This window comes from Nannobrachium achirus (genome assembly GCF_963921795.1).
Source record: "Nannobrachium achirus genome assembly, chromosome: 5".
NCBI classification, from domain to species: Eukaryota; Metazoa; Chordata; class Actinopteri; order Myctophiformes; family Myctophidae; genus Nannobrachium; species Nannobrachium achirus.
The window spans coordinates 2,119,197-2,145,156 of NC_137814.1; the positions used below are offsets into that span (position 1 = coordinate 2,119,197).

The window sequence follows — 25,960 nt, forward strand, 5'->3', positions numbered from 1 at the left end:
TAGCCATGTCCAATTTGAATTTTGGCGGAGCCATGATTTTAGGTCAGCTTTCATGCACAATAGAACGTTCCCTCCTTTCTCTTCAAAGGAATCATGTGGTATTATTAGGGCCCGAGCACACACAGTGTGTGAGGACCCTATTGTATTTGCAAAGATTATTATTCTTCCGCCGAATGAATCGTGTTTTTGAGCCGCAAAACGTACTCCAAAAGTTGCGCAACTTTGCACACACATCACAAGTGGCGAAAAATTTAGTATTTAAAAAAAAAAAAAGGGGGGGGCGTGGCCTAATGGCGCAACAGCGCCCCCTACAATATTTCAATGCAACAGCCCCACTATACGGTTTCACCCACAAGTACGAAAATCGGTACACATCTGTATTGTGTCCGGACTCACAAAAAAGTCTCTCGGCGCCACGTCCGAAACCAAACAGGAAGTCAGCCATTTTGACTAATTAGTGGCGTTTTGGTGTATTTTTGGCCGTTTTCACGTGTCGCACTTTAACGAACTCCTCCTAGGGGGTTAATCGGATCAACTTCAAGTTCGCTCGGCATACTCAAGACACCTTAACAATGAAAAGTTATCAAAATCGTGAGTTTTCGTAAAACGGCGTGCCCGTGGCGAAGGGTCAAACTTCCTTCACCAAACAGGAAGTGCCCCCTCTTCTGATTGGTCCATACTTGATTGTTCCTTTTTTTGGCTGTTACTCTTCAACCGTTTATCGTACAGAGTTGTGGCTGGTATCATATGACTTGATTAAGAGTCCTTAACCTTAATTGACGCTTCCTTCGCCAAACAGGAAGTGCCCTTCACCAAACAGGAAGTGCCTCTATAACTCATGAACCGTTTGTCGTACAGACTTGCGGCTGGTGTCATAATTTTTTTTTCTCAAAATTTTTTTTTTCTCAAAATTTTTTTTCTCAAAAATTTTTTTTTCTCAATTTTTTTTCTCAAAATTTTTTTTTTCTCAAAATTTTTTTCTCAATTTTTTTTTCTCAAAATTTCTTTTTTTCTCAAATTTTTTTTTTCTCAAATTTTTTTTTCTCAAAATTTTTTTTTCTCAAAAATTTTTTTTTCTCAAAAATCTTTTTTCTCAAATTTTTTTTTTCTCAAAAAAATTTTTTTCTCAAATTTTTTTTTTCTCAAAATTTTTTTTCTCAAAATTTTTTTTTTCTCAAAAATTTTTTTTGAGAAAAACTTTAAACTATCGTTAAAGTGCGACCCGTGATAACGGCCAAAAATGCGCCAAAACGCCACTAATTAGTCGAAATGGCTGACTTCCTGTTTGGTTTCTGATTGGCTGCTGGCCTTGTGACGTGGGTAGAGCTCCGAGGGCCCGGTCATTGCTGCTTGCAGCTTTAATTATCATTATAATGTACTAGAAGCTGGGCCACCCTTCGGGCGGCCCAGCGTCTAGTCGGGAGAGACAGCCGCTGATACGAACGACCTACGGCCTGGTCGCGACCTAGGCCACGACCTGGAGGTCGTAGGTCCCGGTTCTGGAGGTCGTAGTTCGCGGTACATACTTGTTAGGTCGCGGCCGGTCTAGTTTCGCGACCCCCGGCCGTGGTTGCGCCACCTCGGTCGTCCCCGGGCCGTCTTTTTGCAGAATATTCTAGAGCAGCAGCGCTATTCAACCTTTTGAAGCTTGTGATTGGCTGAACCGGAGGTAGGAAGCGCTCCATTGTAGTCACTTGGACCGCGCGAGGTGCACCAAAACCTATCCTTAACCCTAACCCCAACTCTAACTCTAACCCTAACCTTAACCCTAACCCCAACTCTAACCCTAACCCTAACCCTAACCCTAACCCTAACCCTAACCTGCCGACACTGAGTAGCTAACCTGCCGACGCTGTTGAAAACGAGCGCTCCTTCCCTTAGCAAGCGTAGAGTTTCTAAACTCGCGTCCCTTCCCTTAGCAAGCGTAGAGTTTCGATCGCGGCGCTCCTTCCCTTAGCAAGCGTAGAGTTTCTAAACTCGCGTCCCTTCCCTTAGCAAGCGTAGAGTTTCGATCGCGGACTTCCCAGGTCGCTGAATTACGACCGAGATCGCGCAAAACCTCCAGAACCGGGACCTACGACCTCCAAGTCGTGGCCTAAGTCGCGACCAGGCCGTAGGTCGTTTGTATCAGCGGCTCTTGCTGCTAGTCGGCGACCTGGCCAACTCGGAACAATGTAAATAGGGAATTAATTCCCCGCCCTTTAATGCAAACCCCATTATACCTGTTCATAGGACCTGTTTTGACCATCTGTCTGCCTGTGTCCATTTATGCCCATATATGGAGATATCTGTATCTGTCTGTCTGTCGGCGTCCATTTTATGTCCATATAGAGATCACTGCAGTTATAGTTCTGGGTCCATTATATGCCCATATATGGAGATATCTGTCTATCTGCGTCCATTTTATGCCCATATATGGAGATCTCTGTATCTGTCTGTCTGTGTCCCTTTTATGCCCGTATATGGAGAACTTTGTGATTCTGCGTCCATTGTATGCCCATATGCCATATATGGAGATATCTGTTTATCTGCATCCATTTTATGCCCATATATGAGATCTCTGTCGCTTTTTCAAACAGATGGTCAAAACGGGTCCTATGACAATAGGTATAATGGGGTTTGCATTAAAGGGGGAACCGGCACTGTGTCTGCAACACAGTCGGAGGCACAGACAGATACAGAGATCTCCATAATGGGAATAAAGGGACACAGACAAACAGATGGAGGAGGAGACAAACTTAATGCAAACCCCATTATACCTGTTGTCATAGGACCCGTTTTGACCATCTGTTTGCCTGTGTCCATTTATGCCCATATATGGAGATATCTGTATCTGTCTGTCTGCATCCATTTTATGCCCATATATGGAGATCTATGCAGACACAGTGTCAGTTCCGGAAAACCCTGATGTCAGACATCAGAATCCGAACCTTTCGTGCTGGTTACAGAAAATCGTGTATCGGGTCGGGTCGAGGCCGAGCACTGCACTACCTGCTGCGGTGGGGAACGCGCGTGCCGAATTTGAAATAGGGAATGAATGCCCCACCCTTTAATGCAAACCCCATGAATGCCCCACCCTTTAATGCAAACCCCAATATACCTGTTGTCATAGGACCCGTTTTGACCATCTGTTTGTCTTTGTCCACTTATGCCCATATATGAAGATCTCTGCACACACAGTACCGGTTGCGGAAAACTCTGATGTCAGACATCAGCTCCGCATACGGGCATTCATTTTATTCCCATATCTGGAGAACGCGCGTGCCGGTGGGACGAACGGTTCTCGAGATACGCGGATTACATACATACATACACACTCACAGAGATTTTTTGTTGACTCATGTGCCGTACGTGATGTCAGAGCCTTTTATGAGGTGATGTCACACATCTCACAATGAGTCAGCGCTTGCACCGATTTCCTCCGGAACAGCCTGATGTCAACAATCAGCCCGCATAAGGAGATTCCGAACGTTTCACTCCGGTTCGGGAAAACCGCGCGTCGGGTCGAGGCCCGGCACTGCACTCCGTGCTGCGGCGGGGAACGCGCGTGCCGAATCTGAAGCCGGTGGGACGAACGGTTCTCGAGATACGCGGATTACAGACACACACGCAGAGACTTCTCGCATTTATAGATAGATGATAGATGCAATGAAAACAAGTGTCCTTTTTTCCTCCTCTCCTGACACCCTCCGAATACGTGAGCAGGCCGTGTTTTTTCGATAACATTTTTCATTAATTTCTATTAATCTTTTGGGTAAAGGAAAATTATTAAATACAATAAAAGATTAATAGAAATCAATGACAATTTTTTTCGAAAAAACAGAGCCTGCTCACGTATTCGGATGGTGTCAGGAGTCACCAGAAAAAAGGACACTTGTTTTCATTTAATCTATCATGGTTAAAATGGAGTTTGAAATTATAATGGATTTGTAAAGGAAGGTCCTGGAAGGGGGATATTGGGGAGAAATGAATATCAAATATCTAAATACTGAATGAAGAAATTCCAAAACTGTCCTGGGTGTTCCAAAAAGCCTGATTAGATGATAAAATGACCAAAAGTTTTTTTGAAAGTGAAATATTTAACTAGTTGTTTTTAACCAGGTTAAAGAATGGTGTTCAGTATAACTAGTTTAACTAGTTGTTTTTAACCAGGTTAAAGAATGATCGGTTCAGTATAACTAGTTTAACTAGTTGTTTTTAACCAGGTTAAAGAATGGTGTTCAGTATAACTAGTTTAACTAGTTGTTTTTAACCAGGTTAAAGAATGATCGGTTCAGTATAACTAGTTTAACTAGTTGTTTTTAACCAGGTTAAAGAATGGTGTTCAGTATAACTAGTTTAACTAGTTGTTTTTAACCAGGTTAAAGAATGATCAGTTCAGTATAACTAGTTTAACTAGTTGTTTTTAACCAGGTTAAAGAATGGTGTTCAGTATAACTAGTTTAACTAGTTATTTTTAACCAGGTTAAAGAATGATCAGTTCAGTATAACTAGTTTAACTAGTTGTTTTTAACCAGGTTAAAGAATGATCAGTTCAGTATAACTAGTTTAACTAGTTGTTTTAACCAGGTTAAAGAATGATCAGTTCAGTATAACTAGTTTAACTAGTTGTTTTTAACCAGGTTAAAGAATGATCAGTTCAGTATAACTAGTTTAACTAGTTGTTTTTAACCAGGTTAAAGAATGATCAGTTCAGTATAACTAGTTTAACTACTTGTTTTTAACCAGGTTAAAGAACGGTGTCCAGTACAACTACCGGGGAGACAGAACTAAAGACTCCATCATGGAATTTGCTGATCGCATCACAGGGTGAGTCTGGTGCCTGTGTGCGTGCGTGCGTGCGTGCGTGCGTGCGTGTCTCTATAGCCCAGGATCATACCATTTTCGGGTCAGAAGCAGGAATAACCTTTCTAGTTTTTAAAGTCAGATCTGTCTGACTTATCATATTTCATCCTGATTGACTAAGATTAACTTCTACTACCTGTGTAAAGACTATGTATGTATTAGGGGTGCAAAATATGGAACCGAACATCGAATACCGAACTGAATGACCCTGAACCGAACTGAATGACCCTGTACGGAACCTGTAATGAACTGTTTATTGCACACCAACATATTAAGCTGGTGCGCCTTACCCAACACTACCAGTCCACATCCACAATCCCCTGGAACCCCTCAAGGACCCCTAGGTGTCCACATCCACATTCCCCTGGAACCCCCTCAAGGACCCCTAGGGGTCCGCAGAGCCCACTTAGAGAACCACTACCCTAGAGGTTGGGTACCGTATTGTTCAAAGTTAAAACAAAATATGTAATTATAAAAATACATTTATAAATAAAGGAGATTTCTGTTTATTTTTTATTTTTTATGGAAAAAGTTTCGAACCGTGACACCAAAATATTGAACCGAACATTTTGTAAACCGTTGCACCCTTAGTATGTACCGTACACCCACATGGACACATGGATATGGGTATTGATGCATGTACAGTATAATGATTGTGTGTGTGTGTGTGTGTGTGTGTGTGTGTGTGTGTGTGTGTGTGTGTGTGTGTGTGTGTGTAGTCCAGTCATCAGGAGTCTCAACAGTCCTCAGTTGTTCCAGAACGTTATGAGACGACATGACGTTCTGATCGTTTACATTGGAGCCTCCTCTCCTCTGAAGGTACATACACACACACGCACGCACGTGCGTGCGCGCGCACGCACACACACACACACACACACACACACACACACACACACACACACACACACACACACACACACACACACGATTGATTGATTGATTGATTGATTGATTGATTGATTGATTGATTGATTGATTGATTGATTGACAGGGTAACTACACGTCGGCAGCTCAGGACTTGATCGTTGACTGTTCCTTCTTCTCCGCATCCCGAGACGTCCTGCCCAAGGTGACCTTATTTTATCATTAACATGATTTTATGTATTGTTGTTAACCTGATATTGTATTACAGTATTTTCTGGACTATAAGGCGCACCTGACTATAAGGCGCACTGTCAATGAATGGTCTATTTTCAAACTGTTTTCATATATAAGGCGCACCTGACTATAAGGCGCACATAATAGACGCTACCGTTGCGTTATGCATCCAACAGATGGAGCTGTGCTAAAGGGAATGTCAATGTCAATGAATGATCCATATATAAGGCGCACTGGACTATAAGGCGCACTGTAGTTTTTTGCGAAAATTAAAGGCTTTTAAGTGCGCCTTATAGTCCGGAAAATACGGTATTTATTCTTTTACGTAACATATTTTCTCTGACAGTTTGGGTGCGTTGGGAAGGGTTGATTTTGACAGCAAATTTAGATTTAGTTTTAGTCTTTTGAATGAAACTGCATTTAGTTATAGTCACATTTTAGTCATCTGAAATGTTTTGGTTTTAGTCTAGTTTTAGTCAACTAAATATCCAGTTGATTTTGTCGTCAAAAAATGATTTCATACTTACTGTTGATTTTGTCAACAATGTATTTTGGCGGTGCCTTGATGGTTTTTTTACACTTGGTTGCTGAGGGAAAATAGCAGATCTACCTTTTCAGAACAGCCACACGCAACCAAACATAAAGTGACTTTTACTGTAGTTCTACTGGATCGTAGTTTTTATTTAGTTCTCATTTAGTTCTCGTCAGTGAAAAAAGGTAGCCAAAGGACATTTTCCATCATAGTTTTAGTCGACGAAATCAACACTGACTCAACCCCAAGGCAGAGGTTCTCACTAGCTGTGTTTCCATAAATCAACACTGACTCAACCCCAAGGCAGAGGTTCTCACTAGCTGTGTTTCCATAAATCAACACTGACTCAACCCCAAGGCAGAGGTTCTCACTAGCTGTGTTTCCATAAATCAACACTGACTCAACCCCAAGGCAGAGGTTCTCACTAGCTGTGTTTCCATAAATCAACACTGACTCAACCCCAAGGCAGAGGTTCTCACTAGCTGTGTTTCCATAAATCAACACTGACTCAACCCCAAGGCAGAGGTTCTCACTAGCTGTGTTTCCATAAATCAACACTGACTCAACCCCAAGGCAGAGGTTCTCACTAGCTGTGTTTCCATAAATCAACACTGACTCAACCCCAAGGCAGAGGTTCTCACTAGCTGTGTTTCCATAAATCAACACTGACTCAACCCCAAGGCAGAGGTTCTCACTAGCTGTGTTTCCATAAATCAACACTGACTCAACCCCAAGGCAGAGGTTCTCACTAGCTGTGTTTCCATAAATCAACACTGACTCAACCCCAAGGCAGAGGTTCTCACTAGCTGTGTTTCCATAAATCAACACTGACTCAACCCCAAGGCAGAGGTTCTCACTAGTTGTGTTTCCATAAATCAACACTGACTCAACCCCAAGGCAGAGGTTCTCTAGCTGTGTTTCCATAAATCAACACTGACTCAACCCCAAGGCAGAGGTTCTCACTAGCTGTGTTTCCATAAATCAACACTGACTCAACCCCAAGGCAGAGGTTCTCACTAGCTGTGTTTCCATAAATCAACACTGACTCAACCCCAAGGCAGAGGTTCTCTAGCTGTGTTTCCATAAATCAACACTGACTCAACCCCAAGGCAGAGGTTCTCACTAGCTGTGTTTCCATAAAGCTGACTCAACCCCAAGGCAGAGGTTCTCACTAGCTGTGTTTCCATAAAGCTGACTCAACCCCAAGGCAGAGGTTCTCACTAGCTGTGTTTCCATAAAGCTGACTCAACCCCAAGGCAGAGGTTCTCACTAGCTGTGTTTCCATAAAGCTGACTCAACCCCAAGGCAGAGGTTCTCACTAGCTGTGTTTCCATAAAGCTGACTCAACCCCAAGGCAGAGGTTCTCACTAGCTGTGTTTCCATAAAGCTGACTCAACCCCAAGGCAGAGGTTCTCACTAGCTGTGTTTCCATAAAGCTGACTCAACCCCAAGGCAGAGGTTCTCACTAGCTGTGTTTCCATAAAGCTTTTTCGAAAATAGGAAGCGAATTGTCAGAAATTCGAAATAAGAAAAAGCAAATTGAGCCTGTTTCCATTAAACTGATGACAAGTGATTCTTGGGAGACCTCTGCGTCTGGAAGATGGCCGATCTGCAAGCTCACAACGCGTTGCGGATGCAAGGTGCTGTGAGCTTGTAGATCAGACACTTTTGGCACGCAACACGGTGTGATGACGAAGGCTTAGCCAGGATTTACTTGGGTGATGTGACGGACGAGGCCCACTTGCACAGTGCACACAACAGCCAAATCCATATCATGCAAGTTCAATGCATTTTAATTGAAAACCTATTCACTTAGTGTTTCCATTTCTCTTTTGCGCATTTAGTTTTTTCGATTAAGCCCCAAAACTCACCTCCTCCAAGTGTATAAATGTTTTTTTGAAAGATTAAAGTTTATTTGAATTTTGAAGTGTTTCCATTAACAGATTTATGCGCAAAAGCCTTAATGCGCAAAAAACAGCTTTATGGAAACATGTGGCTTCCAGCTAAATTATTTAAAGGAGTACGTTTGATGTCTCATAACAGTCTCTCTACACAACATGTTAACTGTGATGTCTCATAACAGTCTCTCTACACAACATAACTGTAATGTCTCATAACAGTCTCTCTACACAACATGTTAACTGTGATGTCTCATAACAGTCTCTCTACACAACATAACTGTAATGTCTCATAACAGTCTCTCTACACAACATGTTAACTGTGATGTCTCATAACAGTCTCTCTACACAACATGTTAACTGTGATGTCTCATAACAGTCTCTCTACACAACATGTTAACTGTGATGTCTCATAACAGTCTCTCTACACAACATGTTAACTGTGATGTCTCATAACAGTCTCTCTACACAACATATTAACTGTGATGTCTCATAACAGTCTCTCTACACAACATGTTAACTGTGATGTCTCATAACAGTCTCTCTACACAACATGTTAACTGTGATGTCTCATAACAGACTCTCTACACAACATGTTAACTGTGATGTCTCATAACAGTCTCTCTACACAACATGTTAACTGTGATGTCTCATAACAGTCTCTCTACACAACATGTTAACTGTGATGTCTCATAACAGTCTCTCTACACAACATATTAACTGTGATGTCTCATAACAGTCTCTCTACACAACATATTAACTGTGATGTCTCATAACAGTCTCTCTACACAACATATTAACTGTGATGTCTCATAACAAACTCTCTACACAACATATTAAAGGACAACTCCGCCCGAAATCACTTCTAGGCTCATTTTCCTACTTATATTGATCCAAAATGACTGTCCATGGGGTCTATTAGGCACAAATGCCCCTGTTGTCCAGTTCCCCCAGCAGAACCCAGCAGCTCTCTCATATAGCATAGAGTGGAGCCTATAAGCCTATCGCTATTATACTATTTGTTGTGGACAAAGGTGATTTATTTTTTCATGAATGTGTTACTAGTTGTCATTACAAACACATCCATGGTCTTGGTTGTCCCACAGAAGCCACCACAATCTCATAAATCATGTTTTGGGGTGAGCATTCGGCACAACTGCCAATCAAAGTGACTGTACTGGCCAATCACAGGGCATATTTTCCGGGACGTGGCAAAACAGATAAAAGCATACCATCTGTTTAGCAGAGTGTGATGGCTTGTGTGGAACAACGATGGCATGGACGTGTTTGTAATGACAACTAGTAACACATTCATGAAAAATAAAAACACTTTTGACTACAACAAATAGTATAAAAGCGATAGGCTTATATGCTCCACTCTATGCTATGAGAGCTGCTGGGTTTTGCTGCGGAAACTGGACAACAGGGGCATTTCTGCCTAATAGACCCCATGGACAGTCTTTTTGGATCAATAAGTAAGTAAGAAAATTAGCCTAGAAGTGATTTAGGGCGGAGTTGTCCTTTAACTGTGATGACTGTGAATGTTCCTGCAGGCAGTCAGCATCTCTAAGCTTCCTGCTGTGGCCATCTTTAAAGACGGGACGCACTACACCTATGATGGTACGTCTGTGATGACTGTTTATTTCACTACACCTACCATGGTACGTCTAACATCTGTGATGGACTGTTTATTTCATTCACTACACCTACCATGGTACGTCTAACATCTGTGATGGACTGTTTATTTCATTCACTACACCTACCATATGGTACGTCTAACATCTGTGATGGACTGTTTATTTCATTCACTACACCTACCATATGGTACGTCTAACATCTGTGATGGACTGTTTATTTCATTCACTACACCTACCATGGTACGTCTAACATCTGTGATGGACTGTTTATTTCATTCACTACACCTACCATGGTACGTCTAACATCTGTGATGGACTGTTTATTTCATTCACTACACCTACCATGGTACGTCTAACATCTGTGATGGACTGTTTATTTCATTCACTACACCTACCATGGTACGTCTAACATCTGTGATGGACTGTTTATTTCACTACACCTACCATGGTACGTCTAACATCTGTGATGGACTGTTTATTTCATTCACTACACCTACCATGGTACGTCTAACATCTGTGATGGACTGTTTATTTCATTCACTACACCTACCATATGGTACGTCTAACATCTGTGATGGACTGTTTATTTCATTCACTACACCTACCATGGTACGTCTAACATCTGTGATGGACTGTTTATTTCATTCACTACACCTACCATGGTACGTCTAACATCTGTGATGGACTGTTTATTTCATTCACTACACCTACCATGGTACGTCTGTGATGGACTGTTTATTTCATTCACTACACCTACCATGGTACGTCTGTGATGGACTGTTTATTTCATTCACTACACCTACCATGGTACGTCTGTGATGGTCTGTTTATTTCATTCATGGTTTGATGCTTCGAGCAGGAATATTCTATTAGTCGGAGGCCTTAGGGTTTTTTTTCGCGCTAATCAGTCTAAAAGTGCGGATGTAGCCCAGGGCTTGCTCTAATGATTTAGCTAGGGTGCTCGAGTCTGCGACATTCGGGGTTGCCACAGCGGCCAAGTCAAGTTGGGCTCCCATCGACTTTCTATACAGGAGGAAAATACCCAGAAAACGCCCACAAAACTGTGAAAAGTGATGACTCTCATCACTTTCCATCACTTTCCATCACTAAACCATCATTTTCTGGGTCCATTTGTAGCCCAAGGAATGTTTTTTTGTGCAAAACAAATGCTTGCAATGGATTCAGCATCTTGACAAACCCCTAGTTAGACCCCTCACATCCTACCACATCCATTTTCCTCCTGTATTGAAAGTCGATGGGAGCCCAACTTGATTTGGCCGCTGTTGCGACCCCGAAGGTCACTGACTCGGGCGCCCTAGCTAAATCATTAGAGCATGCCCTGGGCCACATCTGTGCAAAATTTGGCACTTTTAGACTGATTTACACGAAATTAGCATTCTATCTCCCTAAGGCCCCCGACTATATCTTTATACACCCTTCAATTTAAGGACTTTTTAATAACTCTAAATGACAAATTAAACATTGGCCAGATTGTCAAATAGACATGGTGAAAATAGCAGATCTAGGACCTGTATTTATTTAAAGAGAGCAGGGGGGAGAAAAACAGCCACATACAAATAGCAGTAGTTTAGCTTATTTATTGTTTAGTTTAGTTGCTTTATTGACACAATTGTTGCCTATAAAACATTGGGTCCAAACAATAATCGGAAACCCTTTAATAACAACTTTAAATACAATACAAAGTGTTTCTGTTTGGGCTCACATAGAGTGAGCTCAGATCATTAAACTGAAGTCCATACTTCCTTCTGATGTCCTGTTGGTTTTGTATAGCAGTCTCACAGTGACATCATGCACGCTGTGACTCCACCTTCCCATTTCCACTGAGGACAACCCAAACCAGTGTAATACTGTACTGTACATACAGTATACCAGGACACTACTGTACTGTACATATACCAGGACACTACAGTACGCTGTGGAAGAAATTAGATGAATTAATGTATGTTTGTTGTTTATTTGATGTTTGTTGTTTCCTCCTTGCAGAAGAGCAGGATGGAGATCTGAGGAGTTGGATCAACCGGGAACGATTTCCTTCTTACTTCAAGATAGACAAATATACTTTGTACTATATGGGAGAGACTGGTACACACACACACACACACACACACACACACACACACACACACACACACACACACACACACACACACACACACACACACACACACACACACACACACACACACACACACACACACACACACCATATGTATTATGACATACGGTTAGATAGCAGTGTTAGATGATGTCAGTCCATTTCCCACTTGGCATCCTGTCATCAAAGTTATTGTGACCATCAGGTCACAGTTACTATCAAAACCTCCACCGGCTGTCAGTCAGTCTGTCTGTTGGTCTGTCAGTCAGTCTGTCTGTCTGTCAGTCTGTCAGTCACACGTCACACTTTTCCCCATATCTGCCATTTCTCACATGGCCCTCTTCTTAACGCCACCATGAGGCAGATTCTTGCAAAACACATTTTTGGACACTGCTCCTACAGATTTTGCCCTAAAATCACTCAAAGCGGTACACAGTATCTCTACAGTCATGTCATCAACATGGATCTGTCCCATTTCTCATATTCCCTCCTGATTGGCTACCATTGCCTTCTAAAGTTTGTGTATGCGACCTGACGGTCGTTATCTCCCGATTAGGGAGTCTTAGTGGTAGTGTGTATACAGTAGCTTCTATGTACAGATTATTGATGTTTTGATTGTTTTTGATTCGTATTGAATTTACTGAACAGGTTCTTGGTCTACCTACGTTATTTTATATTAATATTTCTATGCATTTGATGTATTAATGTTGATGTATTGATGTATTGCTGTCTCTCTGGATTAAGAAGCCTAAATTGCAAATTGAATGTAAACTGTGATGTCATTGTGATGTCATTATGATGCAGGTAAGCTGGTGGCTCTGGCTGTGGTAGACGAGAGACGTCCATCTGAGGACAGCATAAGGTATGACATACAGTATACTGTATTAAGTGGGTTCCAGGCGATTTGCGGTCACCGCCTCCTAGTGATTCATTTTCGATGAGGGGCGGGCGGCTTTTTCGGCCGCGCAGCGAAGTTTAGAGGCGGCGAGGAGAGCGGGCGCGGCCCTGTGAAATCCCCGCCAGCGTGCTTGTTTGTGCATGCGCACTCGGGTGGTGAGAGATGGATTGTGTTCATCTTTGTGAAATACCGCGCAGCGTTTACTCACTGAGCGAGTGTGTTTGTGTCTCACCGCGGCGCGGCCACCGCTGATCCTAGCAGGATCCCCCAAGGCAACCGCTGCCCGTCTGTAGAGCGTCTTATGCCCCGCATATGGGCATGACCATATATGGGAGGGCGAATTAAAGTAAAAAGCCAAACCGTTACGCGGTGGATACAAGCAACACATTTGATATAATGTCTCTTGGGTCATCTTAAGACATCCTAGAAGGGGTTTCCCAAGCAAGTGAGTTATAGACAACATAAAATACTTGAGAACTTTTTCCACGACTGCAACTGTCCTATAGAGCAGTGTTTCTCAATCTTTTTTGGCTTGAGTACCCCCTTTCGCTGATTTCTGAATCAAAGTACCCCTTTAACCCGACAACAACATTTTCCCAACTGCAATTAAAACCATAACTAGCGGTATATGATAACCCCCCTTATATTTATGAATATAACATCACAAAAAATAAAAAAGGGAGTGAGTTTCAACGCTGTGGCCATAACATTTCTGTCCAGTTATCATGTCAATAACTTACATTCAAACATCATTCAAACACATCCCAGTTGCCTGGTACCATGTCATTTGGGTTGGCAACTATCAGGCTCAACAAGTTTCTCCAAGTGTCATTATTAAACATAACAGTTTCTCTAACTGTTCTAACTCTTACTGGTGCCACTTAAAAATCGTCATTCATTTCCCCCATAGACTTTTACAAATATATTTATAACAATTATGTTAAGCCTAGAACCAAGCCATCCAGGATGGCAGTGAATCATGACCATACAACCTTTGATCCTATGAGCAGAACATTTTGAAAATCACTAAACAAAGGGTAGTTATTAAATGTAGTATATCAAATAATGTAATATTAAAATATGTTTTCACATAGGATCAAAGGTTATATGGTCATGATTCACTGCCATCCTGGATGGCTTGGTTCGAGGCTTAACATAATTGTTATAAATATTTTTGTAAAAGTCTATGGGGAAAATGAATGGGAGATTTTTAAGTGGCACCAGTAAACCACTTCCACTGCGATGATCTATATAGAAGTCTCCTCCTGTAAAATGTAAATATAAAAATAATGACAGCCTAATCATGATGTCCTGTTCTTCCTCAGATATAAACATGTGTTGGAGGCGGTGGCCACGGATTATAGAGAACTCTACCACAGGTACACACACACACACAACGCACACACACACACACGCACGTGTGCACACACACACATGCGTGCACGCCAGTGGTGCTTTGGGATTTTCTTTTCAGGGCAGACGGACGGTCATTTATCGACGTCACGTGCACGCACGCGCACGCGCCTCTAGAGGCTATTTAGAAGCCCAGTCTAGTCTTAATTATATCAGCATTGTTTATAGGATTTTACCCTCTAGTTTCATTTAATTCAATTATAAAATACAGCGCTACAGTAGAGAAACAACGTTTGCTTTGAACACATCTCAAACAGTACAGTAGCCTACATACCACAGTAATGGAGCCATGTATGAGGATCTAAAAATAGTGTGTTCCTATTGGCCGTATGTCTGACGGTGCAGTGTTCCTATTGGCTGACTGGGTGATTGTCCCGCCTCTTGTGTCTCGCAGACATTTCCATTTTGGCTTCATGGACGGAAACGAGTTCGTCAACGGACTGGTGATGGGGTGAGAGCGCACACACACACACACACACACACACACACACACACACACACACACACACACACACACACACACACACACACAGGACTGGTGATGGGGTGAGAGCGCACACACACACGCACACACGCACGCACACACACACACACACACACACACACACACACACACACACACACACACACACACACACAGGACTGGTGATGGGATGAGAGCGCACACACACACACACACACACACACACACACACACACACACACACACACACACACACACACACACACACAGGACTGGTGATGGGGTGAGAGCGCACGCACGCACACACACACACACACACACACACACACACACACACACACACACACACACACACACAGGACTGGTGATGGGGTGAGAGCGCACACACACACACACACACACACACACACACACACATGCACGCACGCACGCACACACACGCACACACACACACACGCACGCGCGCACACGCACGTGCATGCACGCACACGCACACACAATGCAAGCTGACAATAGGCGATCTACAAGCTCACAATGTGTGGCTTTCTGGCCTGTGTCCGGGGGCCATGGTTATGACATCATTATGACATCATTATTAACTGTCTCATGGTTATGACATCATCGCAGAGAGGTGTTCATGTTTATGACATCATTATTAACTGTGAAAAAGAAAATAGACAACGCACATCGACTGGTGGGTGCTGGGCTAAAAAAATACTATGAAAAATGGATGGAGCCCGCACACCAGATAAGGTACACAAAGAGACTTTCTTTATTTGGACAACGTTTCGATCTATTCAGATCTTCATCAGGTCATGATCATACACAAACAGATCTGTGGTTTTATCAGGAAATGGCCTGTGTCAGTCACTCCCACTTGTGTCAACTCAGGTGTGACACATCTCCCCTGAGTGCGCTGGCAGTAGGTCTGCCATATCACAGATATATATATACATTCATTTTATTTTATTAGTCAGCCCGTAGGTCAGTTAAAAACAATTAAAAACTCTTAAAAACATATCTTAATGGTCTGTCTCGGTCCAGGAAACAATTACACAATATGATACAGAGACTGGCTTAGGTCGGATGCATATTCACAGAGGCAAACTAGCACCAGAGTAAAGGATCTTGTTACCAGAGAGAATTTCTCTTTGACTTTTGAATATTAGGACACTCACTTAAGAATGGGTATTACACCACAGGTTAGTGACTAGAGGATACTTTCACAGGAAGTGTTTTATTTCATCCTCCTGATTTAAGCCTCTAGGTGTCATAGTTTGTAGCTTATGGATATAGTAACTCTCTCTTCTTAGTAAGAGGTTATCAATGTTACCTCCTCTTCTTGGAGTTTTAACATGTTCTATACCTATGTATCTCAGGGATGAGATACTGTGTTGTGCTTCTGCAAAGTGTAAGGCCACTGGACTGTGTTGATCCTTGGTGCGTATGTTGCTTCGGTGTTCAGCAATCCTAGTCTTGAGAGCTCTGGTGGTCTTTCCTACATAGGCGAGACCACAAGGACACAATATTAGATACACAACATTCTTTTGATTACAGGTGATAAAACCATTTATTTTTATGTTCTTCCCTGTGTGTGGATGGTTGTATGTGGTGCACTTTGTGGTGAAGTTGCACTGCACACAAGCCCCACACTTGTAATTCCCATCTGGGACATCTAGAAAAGTGCTTTTTCTTACCGGTGGCAAGTCAGACTTTACCAACATATTTCTCAAATTTGGAGGACGTTTATACACCACTTTTGGGGGATCTTTGAAGGCGTTTTCCAACTGTGGGTCTGTATTTATAATGTGCCAATGCTTCTTTATAATGTTTTCAAATTCCTTCCCCATGGGAGAGTACTGTAGGAAACAACAAGATCTAGTGTCAGTGGGTTTTGCCTGTCTTTTTGTCAGACACTCTTCCTGTGTCATCTCTTTATATTTATCTCTAGCTGACTCTATCCACGGTTCAGGATACCCTTTTTGTCTAAATCTCAAGTCCAATTCATCCGCTTGTTTGTTGAAATCTGTCGTGTTACTGCAGATTTTGTACGTGACTCTATGGATATGATAGATATTCTGAAATCTGTGCATGATCTAGATACAAAAAATCACATCCTTGTAACAATGGACATAGAAAGTTTGTTTACCAATGTAGACCACCAGGGGGGCTGACAAAAAGACAGGCAAAACCCACTGACACTAGATCTTGTTGTTTCCTACAGTACTCTCCCATGGGGAAGGAATTTGAAAACATTATAAAGAAGCATTGGCACATTATAAATACAGACCCACAGTTGGAAAACGCCTTCAAAGATCCCCCAAAAGTGGTGTATAAACGTCCTCCAAATTTGAGAAATATGTTGGTAAAGTCTGACTTGCCACCGGTAAGAAAAAGCACTTTTCTAGATGTCCCAGATGGGAATTACAAGTGTGGGGCTTGTGTGCAGTGCAACTTCACCACAAAGTGCACCACATACAACCATCCACACACAGGGAAGAACATAAAAATAAATGGTTTTATCACCTGTAATCAAAAGAATGTTGTGTATCTAATATTGTGTCCTTGTGGTCTCGCCTATGTAGGAAAGACCACCAGAGCTCTCAAGACTAGGATTGCTGAACACCGAAGCAACATACGCACCAAGGATCAACACAGTCCAGTGGCCTTACACTTTGCAGAAGCACAACACAGTATCTCATCCCTGAGATACATAGGTATAGAACATGTTAAAACTCCAAGAAGAGGAGGTAACATTGATAACCTCTTACTAAGAAGAGAGAGTTACTATATCCATAAGCTACAAACTATGACACCTAGAGGCTTAAATCAGGAGGATGAAATAAAACACTTCCTGTGAAAGTATCCTCTAGTCACTAACCTGTGGTGTAATACCCATTCTTAAGTGAGTGTCCTAATATTCAAAAGTCAAAGAGAAATTCTCTCTGGTAACAAGATCCTTTACTCTGGTGCTAGTTTGCCTCTGTGAATATGCATCCGACCTAAGCCAGTCTCTGTATCATATTGTGTAATTGTTTCCTGGACCGAGACAGACCATTAAGATATGTTTTTAAGAGTTTTTAATTGTTTTTAACTGACCTACGGGCTGACTAATAAAATAAAATGAATGTATATATATATCTGTGATATGGCAGACCTACTGCCAGCGCACTCAGGGGAGATGTGTCACACCTGAGTTGACACAAGTGGGAGTGACTGACACAGGCCATTTCCTGATAAAACCACAGATCTGTTTGTGTATGATCATGACCTGATGAAGATCTGAATAGATCGAAACGTTGTCCAAATAAAGAAAGTCTCTTTGTGTACCTTATCTGGTGTGCGGGCTCCATCCATTTTACATCATTATTAACTGTCTCATGGTTATGACATCATCACAGGGAGGTGTCCATGCCGTCCATCATGGTTCTCAATCTGTCCAATGACGGCTACTTCCTGCCTCCAGGGGGCGTGGCCAACCAGGAACAGATGCTCATCTTCCTGAATGGAGTCCTGAACAACACCGTCAAGGTCAGAGGTCATGGTGATCCTTATGTAAACATGATTCAGGGGTCACGGTGGTGCAGTGGGTAGAGCTGTCTCCTCACAGCTAGAAGGTCCTGGGTTCCATTCCCACCGGGGGACGCTGTGGGCACTGGGGGGCGTGTTCCCTCCTCCTCATCATCAGTGCCCTTACGCTAGGTGGGGTTGGCGAAAGGATGTGTGGAGCTGTGAACATGATAATAAAGTATATTCCTTAGATTAGTCATATGATCTGATCAATATGTAAACATGATAATAAAATATATTTCTTAGATTAGTCATATGATCTGATCAATATGTAAACATGATAATACAATATATCCATTAGATTAGTCATATGATCTGATCAATATGTAAACAAGATAATACAATATATCCATTAGATTAGTCATATGATCTGATCAATATGTAAACATGATAATACAATATCCATTAGATTAGTCATATCTGCCATGCTGCTAACAGGTTATCTTATGTTTTAAAGGAGCTATAGTTAACTTTTTCTTGAAAAACGGACGCTAAAAAAAAAAAATGTTTCGAAAATATTTTATAAAAAAGATTAAGCTTCATATGTGTGTTTCTATTAAAAAAATGACCTCAAAAAGTGTAAAATAATGATAAAATAATCATTTTGGCCGTTGTCAGACTGACTTTGTTTACATCACTTATCAATCCATATAAAAGAATAGAAGAGGGATGTAAACAAAGTTGGCCTGACAACGGCCAAAATGATTATTTTATCATTATTTTACCCTTTTTGTGGTCATTGTTGAATAGAAACACATATATTTTATTTTAGCGTCCGTTTTTCAAGAAAAGGTTGACTATAGCTCCTTTAAGTTCTCATTTATCAGTTCATGATTTTGGTCTTCTTGTTATGGAGTGTCATTTCATAGTAACACCCCACAGGAAGTGATGTCACATGACATCACCTCATCAAAGATCAAACCCTGGATATCCATACTGTGACATCACCTATGTAAAAGTCCATATATGGGTATCCCTTTTATGCCCATATATGAAGATCCCTGATTGATATTGATATCACTGGCCGGATGGCAAAGGCATGGCCCATATCTGTGTGGCTGGTTCAGATATTTGGGCAAACATTGTATGTATATGGATACATATTATTATTAATAAAGGATGAAAAAAAAGTCCATATATAGTCATTCGCAGAAACACAATCCCTTTTATGCCCATATATGGAGTTTTCTGATGTCATCAATCCCAGGCCCAAGAGCCTGCTTTACTCTGATTTAACCCTATCTTCCCCGAAAACGTTCATATTAAGTCCATGATGCCCTGTTAGGGTACCCCTTATGCCCATATATGGAGATCCCCAGGCATCAAACCCAGGCCCTAACTCGCCAAGGTCCTGCTTGGCTTTAATAATTAACATACGTTTTATGCCCATATATGGAGATCCCTGTCCCAATGTCATCAATATTAAGGACATATCTGGGAATGGCCATATTTGGTAATGCCCATATATGGGCATGTTTTGACTAGGGATGTTAATCGACGCATTATTTGCGAATCGACGCGTCGTGGCCGAAAATCGACGCGTCGATCGACTTTTTTTCCCCCCGGTAAGCAGCAGCTGAGAGGAGAACACAACGGCGCATTACTTTAAGCAACACAACTTATGCAGCTGGCCAGCTACACCCATCAGAACTTGCATCAAAGCCCTAATAATAATTATAATAAATAATTGCTTTTCCTTGCGTTAGCATGGACATGGAGTCAGTCTGTTCTCTAGAGACTAAAGCGGAGTGACAAACGTGCGGGAGCGCTGACCGCTCGCTCTCATATATCCCCGACCGCGTCCACGGGTGTGTCGCATTAACGTTAACGACGACGAGTAGTGTGGTTTGTGATCATCGCACACAACGGCGACTCTGCCATTAACAAGCGAGCTTTCGTGTCAAGCATGCATGCAGAGGCAGGAGGTAAACAAAACGCATCCAGTCCATAGAGTTGATACATGTCAGGCAAGTCAGCGCGCACTGCTATGACGCGCGCATCATCCCGGTCCAGCAGTGTTTCTCAACCAGTAGTCCGCGGACCTGATTGGCGCCGCATGCATGCACAACAGTCTCCGACACAGACACACACACCCGGTCCTCTCACATTTGGAAAACATTAACGCTTAAAACGTTTTTGAACAACGATTAAAACAGTCATTTTTAGGGGGAAAACTTTAGAAAAATAAAAAAATATATATATTTTTTGATTTTTCGACTCTTTCGATTTTTTTTCACATCCCTAGTTTTGACATAACATTGTTGACCATCAATGCAGGGGTCTCCATGGATAACTGGTCCGATATACATCACTGGCCAGATGGCCAGTGATGTATATCACTGGCCACAGGGCATGTCTCCCTGAGGCATCTAAAGCCCATATCAGAGTCTGTGGTGAAGAGCCTACCCCCGCAAATCTTAGGTGTAAAGCTATCCACCTAAAGTGAGAAAATAAGTGGAGGCCATCATAGTCAGTCACGGTGAAGTCCTATCACTGTGACTGACTGGTCTAGATCGACCAATCAGTGAACGGGGTGATGGGTCGATCTGTCTGATAGTAAAAACAGAGAGATGTGTCGGGGTTCGCGGTGGATAGCTCTTCACCACGAGTAATGACGTAATGTTGTAGTTTTATAACTTAAAAAGACTACACCGCGGTGGATAGCTTGTCACCGCGGTGCCTACTATGATAGGGGCTTTACTAGTCCAGTGTTTCTCATCCACTGTGCCTGGGGACCTTTGGTGTGCCCCTGAGAAGGGTCAAGTGTGCCCCTTGAAACTGCTTGAAAGCCAGTATTGTATTTATCATTTTAAAAAGGATTTAAACTGCGAGTCGTTGTGTGCTTGTAGATCTGCTGTTTTCACTACTGTTGTGTGACAGCCTTGTATGATGAAGCAGGGCTTTACTTTGCGAAGAAACGTACAAATTTGAAACTTGGAGATACAAGATTTCTTCCCGACAGTGACGATATTTACACCCCCGTATTATGTCGGTGTGACCATGGATTCTTGGGACATGAAAAGTGTGCCCATGCAGAAAAAGGTTGAGAAACACTGATCTAGTAGTGTAGAATGTTTTTCTTTCTTGTGTTCTTCTTCTTTCGTGTATCATCGTCCTTGATGATTGGTTGACAACATTGTATTTCACAAGATTCCTTGTTACTTAGGGGAGGCCATGGGGCTGGCTGTTGTCTTCCCCCCTTGCTGACGTCAGCTTAGGCAGGGTTTGAACCACTCACCTTCCGCACGAAGGGCATATGCACTAACCACTACACCAACGTCACGCCCCTTTCTTGTGTTAATGCAGTGTCAAGGAGGGAATGGAGCCAGCCAGCGCATTAAGAGGTTGTACAAGGGATTCATCGACACCATTAAGGTAAGGTGTAAACTTCAGAGGGTGGTAGGGGCATCTAGGCTAGAGTTTTTAAAGAAATTGCCTTTTTTGTTAAGTTTCAGTCTGAAACGGCGTCTATAGTGGGTACGTCCATATTGTGACTACTGATATGCTCTAAAAGTGTGAAAAAATATAGTAGTTTTAGTTGACTGAAACCTTCATCATATTTAGTCGACTCAAACTAGACTAAAATTAACACATTTCAGAAGACTAAAACATGACGAAAACTAAACAGAAGGGTGTTTTCAAAGTGGGTGACGGGGCACCCTGGGGTGCCGTGACGGCAGTCCAGGGGTGCCGCAAGATCATTTGATAATATTTGGAATTTATTTGAACACTTGAAAAAAATATTTAGTATCATTTTAAACTTGAAGTACAAAGTTATTTTCAGTCAGTTCTAACCAAAATGGCTATTATCTCAACATTTTCCTTGCAACATAATCACTAAAATATCATCACTGTTGGGCAGAAACCTTGTATCTCCAAGTTTCAAATGGGTACGTCTTTTGGTAAAGCAAAGCCCTGCTTCATCATACAAGACTGTCGCACAAAACTAATGAAAACAGCCGATCTACAAGCACACAACGCCTCGTGTGCTTGTAGATCTGCTGTTTTCACTAGTTTAGTATAGTTTTATAGATGATAAATACAAAACTAATGGTTTTGGACATACAAGGTTTCCACCCGACAACGACGATATATGCTATAAATATAAGGTGCTGGGAGTGAAAATTATAATGTAGGGGTGCCTTGGATTAAAACAATATTTATGGGGTGTCCTGAGACAAAAAAGTTTGGGAACCCCTGGTCTATATGACGAAAACGAAACCAAAGTTTGCTGTCAAAATCAACCCTGGTCCGTCTGTGTGTCTGTCTGTGTGTCTGTCTGTGTGTGTGTCCGTCTGTGTGTCTGTCCGTGTGTCTGTCCGTCCGTCTGTCTGTCCTGTCTGTCTGTGTGTCTGTCTGTGTGTCTGTGTGTCTGTGTGTCTGTCCTGTCCAGTCGATGTTCACAGAAGCCCCGGTGGCCTCAGCCTTCCTGTTCAGCATCCCTTCGGGGGTCCTCATCCTGGTGGTCCGCGTGTGTCTGAGGATGAGGAGCGGAGCAGACCTCCAGGAGGAAGAGGAACCCGTTCCCCCCAGGAGCAGCAGGACCAGCCGGGGACCACCGACCACCCGGGGACCACTGAGCAGGAGACCTGCTGGCAAGAAGTCTGATTAACCACATTAAGACCAGAAGAATACCTACAAATGTCTTCTAAATCCTAAGGGTTTTCTGAAAAACCTACGTTTCTTTGATCAAACATTTTCATGTCAAGGAAACCCCAAAATAGCAAGTATTTGACTGCGGACCCCCATCTCAAAGTATGTTGTTCCAGGGACCCCCATCTCAAAGTATGTTGTTCCAGGGACCCCCATCTCAAAGTATGTTGTTCCAGGGCGTTTTGAGCTAGTCGATCTGTAATTATTTTAATTTTTTATTCTGAAAAATGACAGTTTTGGACGATATTTATTTACTAAAGTGTTGATACTTTTACTTTACTTAAGACAATTTATCAATAGTTTTTTTACTTCTATTCCACTACATCTTAGAGGCAACTGAACTTTTTACTTCACTTTTTTTTTACTTTAGTTTGTTCGTTTCTTTGTAGATTACAATTAATTAAAATAATTATTATTAACATGCATTAACTAAATGAGCCCTATTTCATTCTCTGTCTTTTAAAAAATAGCGGATCTACAGTGTTAGTTCTTATTTATTACCGGTGCCTTGCCACCTAACATATATATTAATTGCTGTGACGGGACCACTTTGGAAATCTCTTTTTTTTTTATTCTAAATTATGTGTTATGCTGATTTATGCAATTATTTGTACTTCCCTACCTACTGAATAAAATAAATCAGTCAATCAATACATTGTTGTCTTTGCACTAACCTGATGTGACTTTAGATTAGCAGATCAAACACGATCTCTATTCAATAAACGTTATTGACTAGATGTCATGTTTACTATGCTTATACCAGGACTCATCACCATGTTGACTTGTGGTGGAATCTACAAGCTTGTAGATCAGCTATTTTTGGTGAACCTTCCCCCCAGAATAGGCATGCTGGCGTTCAAGTGGTTAAACGTCAAGCATAAAGTTATATGTTCAGTCAGTTCTGATGGAAACTGATATTTCTCCACGACACATAGCCTGCTGTATCTCAGGTGGAAAGATGTGCACATTCACGTCGTGTTATAGGATGTAAGATTCTAAAAATGAACAGTGTAATTCAGGGGTGATGTGGATGAAAGGGTATAGGGGTTGATTGATTGATTGAAGACTTTATTGTCAGTTTGCATAGAAAAAGGTACAGTTTCGTGACAGTACAGTTTACTGGTACAAGGTCAACTAAAAAGAGATCCTAGAAAAGACTAAGCTTATTTCCATAGGAAATCATTGAAGTATCTCATATAACATTGAATGACAGACGGATAGAACACAGTACTATGCAGTAGATATAGTCAGGGAAAAAAAGGGGGAAACATAAAAAAAAAAAAAAACATACAGTAGGTAAATACAAAGAAGGGTCAGGGAGGGTAGGGCTGGGCTATGTTTGTTTTTACCAGTTGTGAACGGCTGCTGCCTGTAAGTGGTTTTTCAGGGCGATTTTAAAGGATTCTAGTGATCCACACTCCTTTATGGCCTTCGGTAAGGCTTTCCACATTTTTGTGGTAGCAGAAGAACGAGTTTGACCCTGTGCCCTGAGAGCGGAGACAAACCAGTTTGTAAACCCCTGATGTAGGCAGAAACATTTTTTCAACTGTTCTTTCTTTAGGTCTACTGCCTTACATCATCATACAAGAGTGTCACTCAAAAATAGCCAAAATAGCCGATCCACAAGCTCACAATCCGTCACATTGAAACACGCTGTGAGTTTGTATTTTCACTATTATAATGCATTTATTTGTTGTTTTGGAAATAGGACAAGGTTTCCACAACTTCAGTTATGTTTCCAAGTTTTAATGATTACAATTATCAGCAGTATAGATATAAGATATACTTATAATTATTAGCAGTATATAGATATAAGATATACTTATAATTATTAGCAGTATATAGATATAAGATATACTTATAATTATTAGTAGTATATAGATATAAGATATACTTATAATTATCAGTATATAGATATAAGATATACTTATAATTATTGGAAGTATAGATATAAGATATACTTATAATTATTAGCAGTATAGATATAATATATACTTATAATTATCAGTATATAGATATAAGATATACTTATAATTATCAGCAGTAAATAAATGTAAGATATACTTATAATTATTAGCAGTATAGATATAAGATATACTTATAATTATTAGCAGTATGTAGATATAAGATATACTTATAAGTATTAGCAGTATATAGATATAAGATATACTTATAAGTATTAGCAGTATAGATATAATATATACTTATAATTATTACCCGTATAGATATAATATATACTTATAATTATATTAGCAGTATAGATATAATATATACTTATAATTATTAGCAGTATAGATATAATATATACTTATAATTATTAGCAGTATAGATATAATATATACTTATAATTATTAGCAGTATAGATATAAGATATACTTATAATTATTGGAAGTATAGATATAATATATACTTATAATTATTAGCAGTATAGATATAAGATATACTTATAATTATTAGTAGTATATAGATATAAGATATACTTATAATTATTAGTAGTATATAGATATAAGATATACTTATAATTATTGGAAGTATAGATATAATATATAGTCTACTTATAATTATTAGTAGTATATAGATATAAGATATACTTATAATTATTAGTAGTATATAGATATAAGATATACTTATAATTATTAGTAGTATAGATATAAGATATACTTATAAATATTAGCAGTATAGATATAAGTTATAGCCTACTTATAATTATTAGCAGTATATAGATATAATATATACTTATAATTATTAGTATATAGATATAAGATATACTTATAATTATCAGTATATAGATATAAGATATACTTATAATTATTAGTAGTATAGATATAAGATAT

General features: G+C 40.8%; 1 protein-coding gene across 1 annotated transcript in view; it reads left to right on the forward strand.

Annotated features, from left to right (window-relative positions):
* Positions 1-23,085, forward strand: part of LOC308286168 (protein disulfide-isomerase tmx3a-like) — a gene marked incomplete at both ends in the record, with an annotated part of 50,810 nt that extends 27,725 nt beyond the window's left edge. The window contains 13 exons of the mRNA XM_080727124.1: positions 4,729-4,809; positions 5,565-5,664; positions 5,840-5,917; positions 9,930-9,996; positions 12,018-12,116; positions 12,934-12,991; positions 14,353-14,406; positions 14,835-14,891; positions 15,795-15,825; positions 17,489-17,565; positions 18,305-18,434; positions 21,780-21,848; positions 22,867-23,085. Of these exons, the coding sequence (XP_080583250.1) occupies positions 4,729-4,809; positions 5,565-5,664; positions 5,840-5,917; positions 9,930-9,996; positions 12,018-12,116; positions 12,934-12,991; positions 14,353-14,406; positions 14,835-14,891; positions 15,795-15,825; positions 17,489-17,565; positions 18,305-18,434; positions 21,780-21,848; positions 22,867-23,085 (1,120 nt within the window). The remainder of the gene's footprint in view (positions 1-4,728; positions 4,810-5,564; positions 5,665-5,839; positions 5,918-9,929; positions 9,997-12,017; positions 12,117-12,933; positions 12,992-14,352; positions 14,407-14,834; positions 14,892-15,794; positions 15,826-17,488; positions 17,566-18,304; positions 18,435-21,779; positions 21,849-22,866) is intronic.
* Between the last annotated feature and the right edge of the window lie 2,875 nt (positions 23,086-25,960).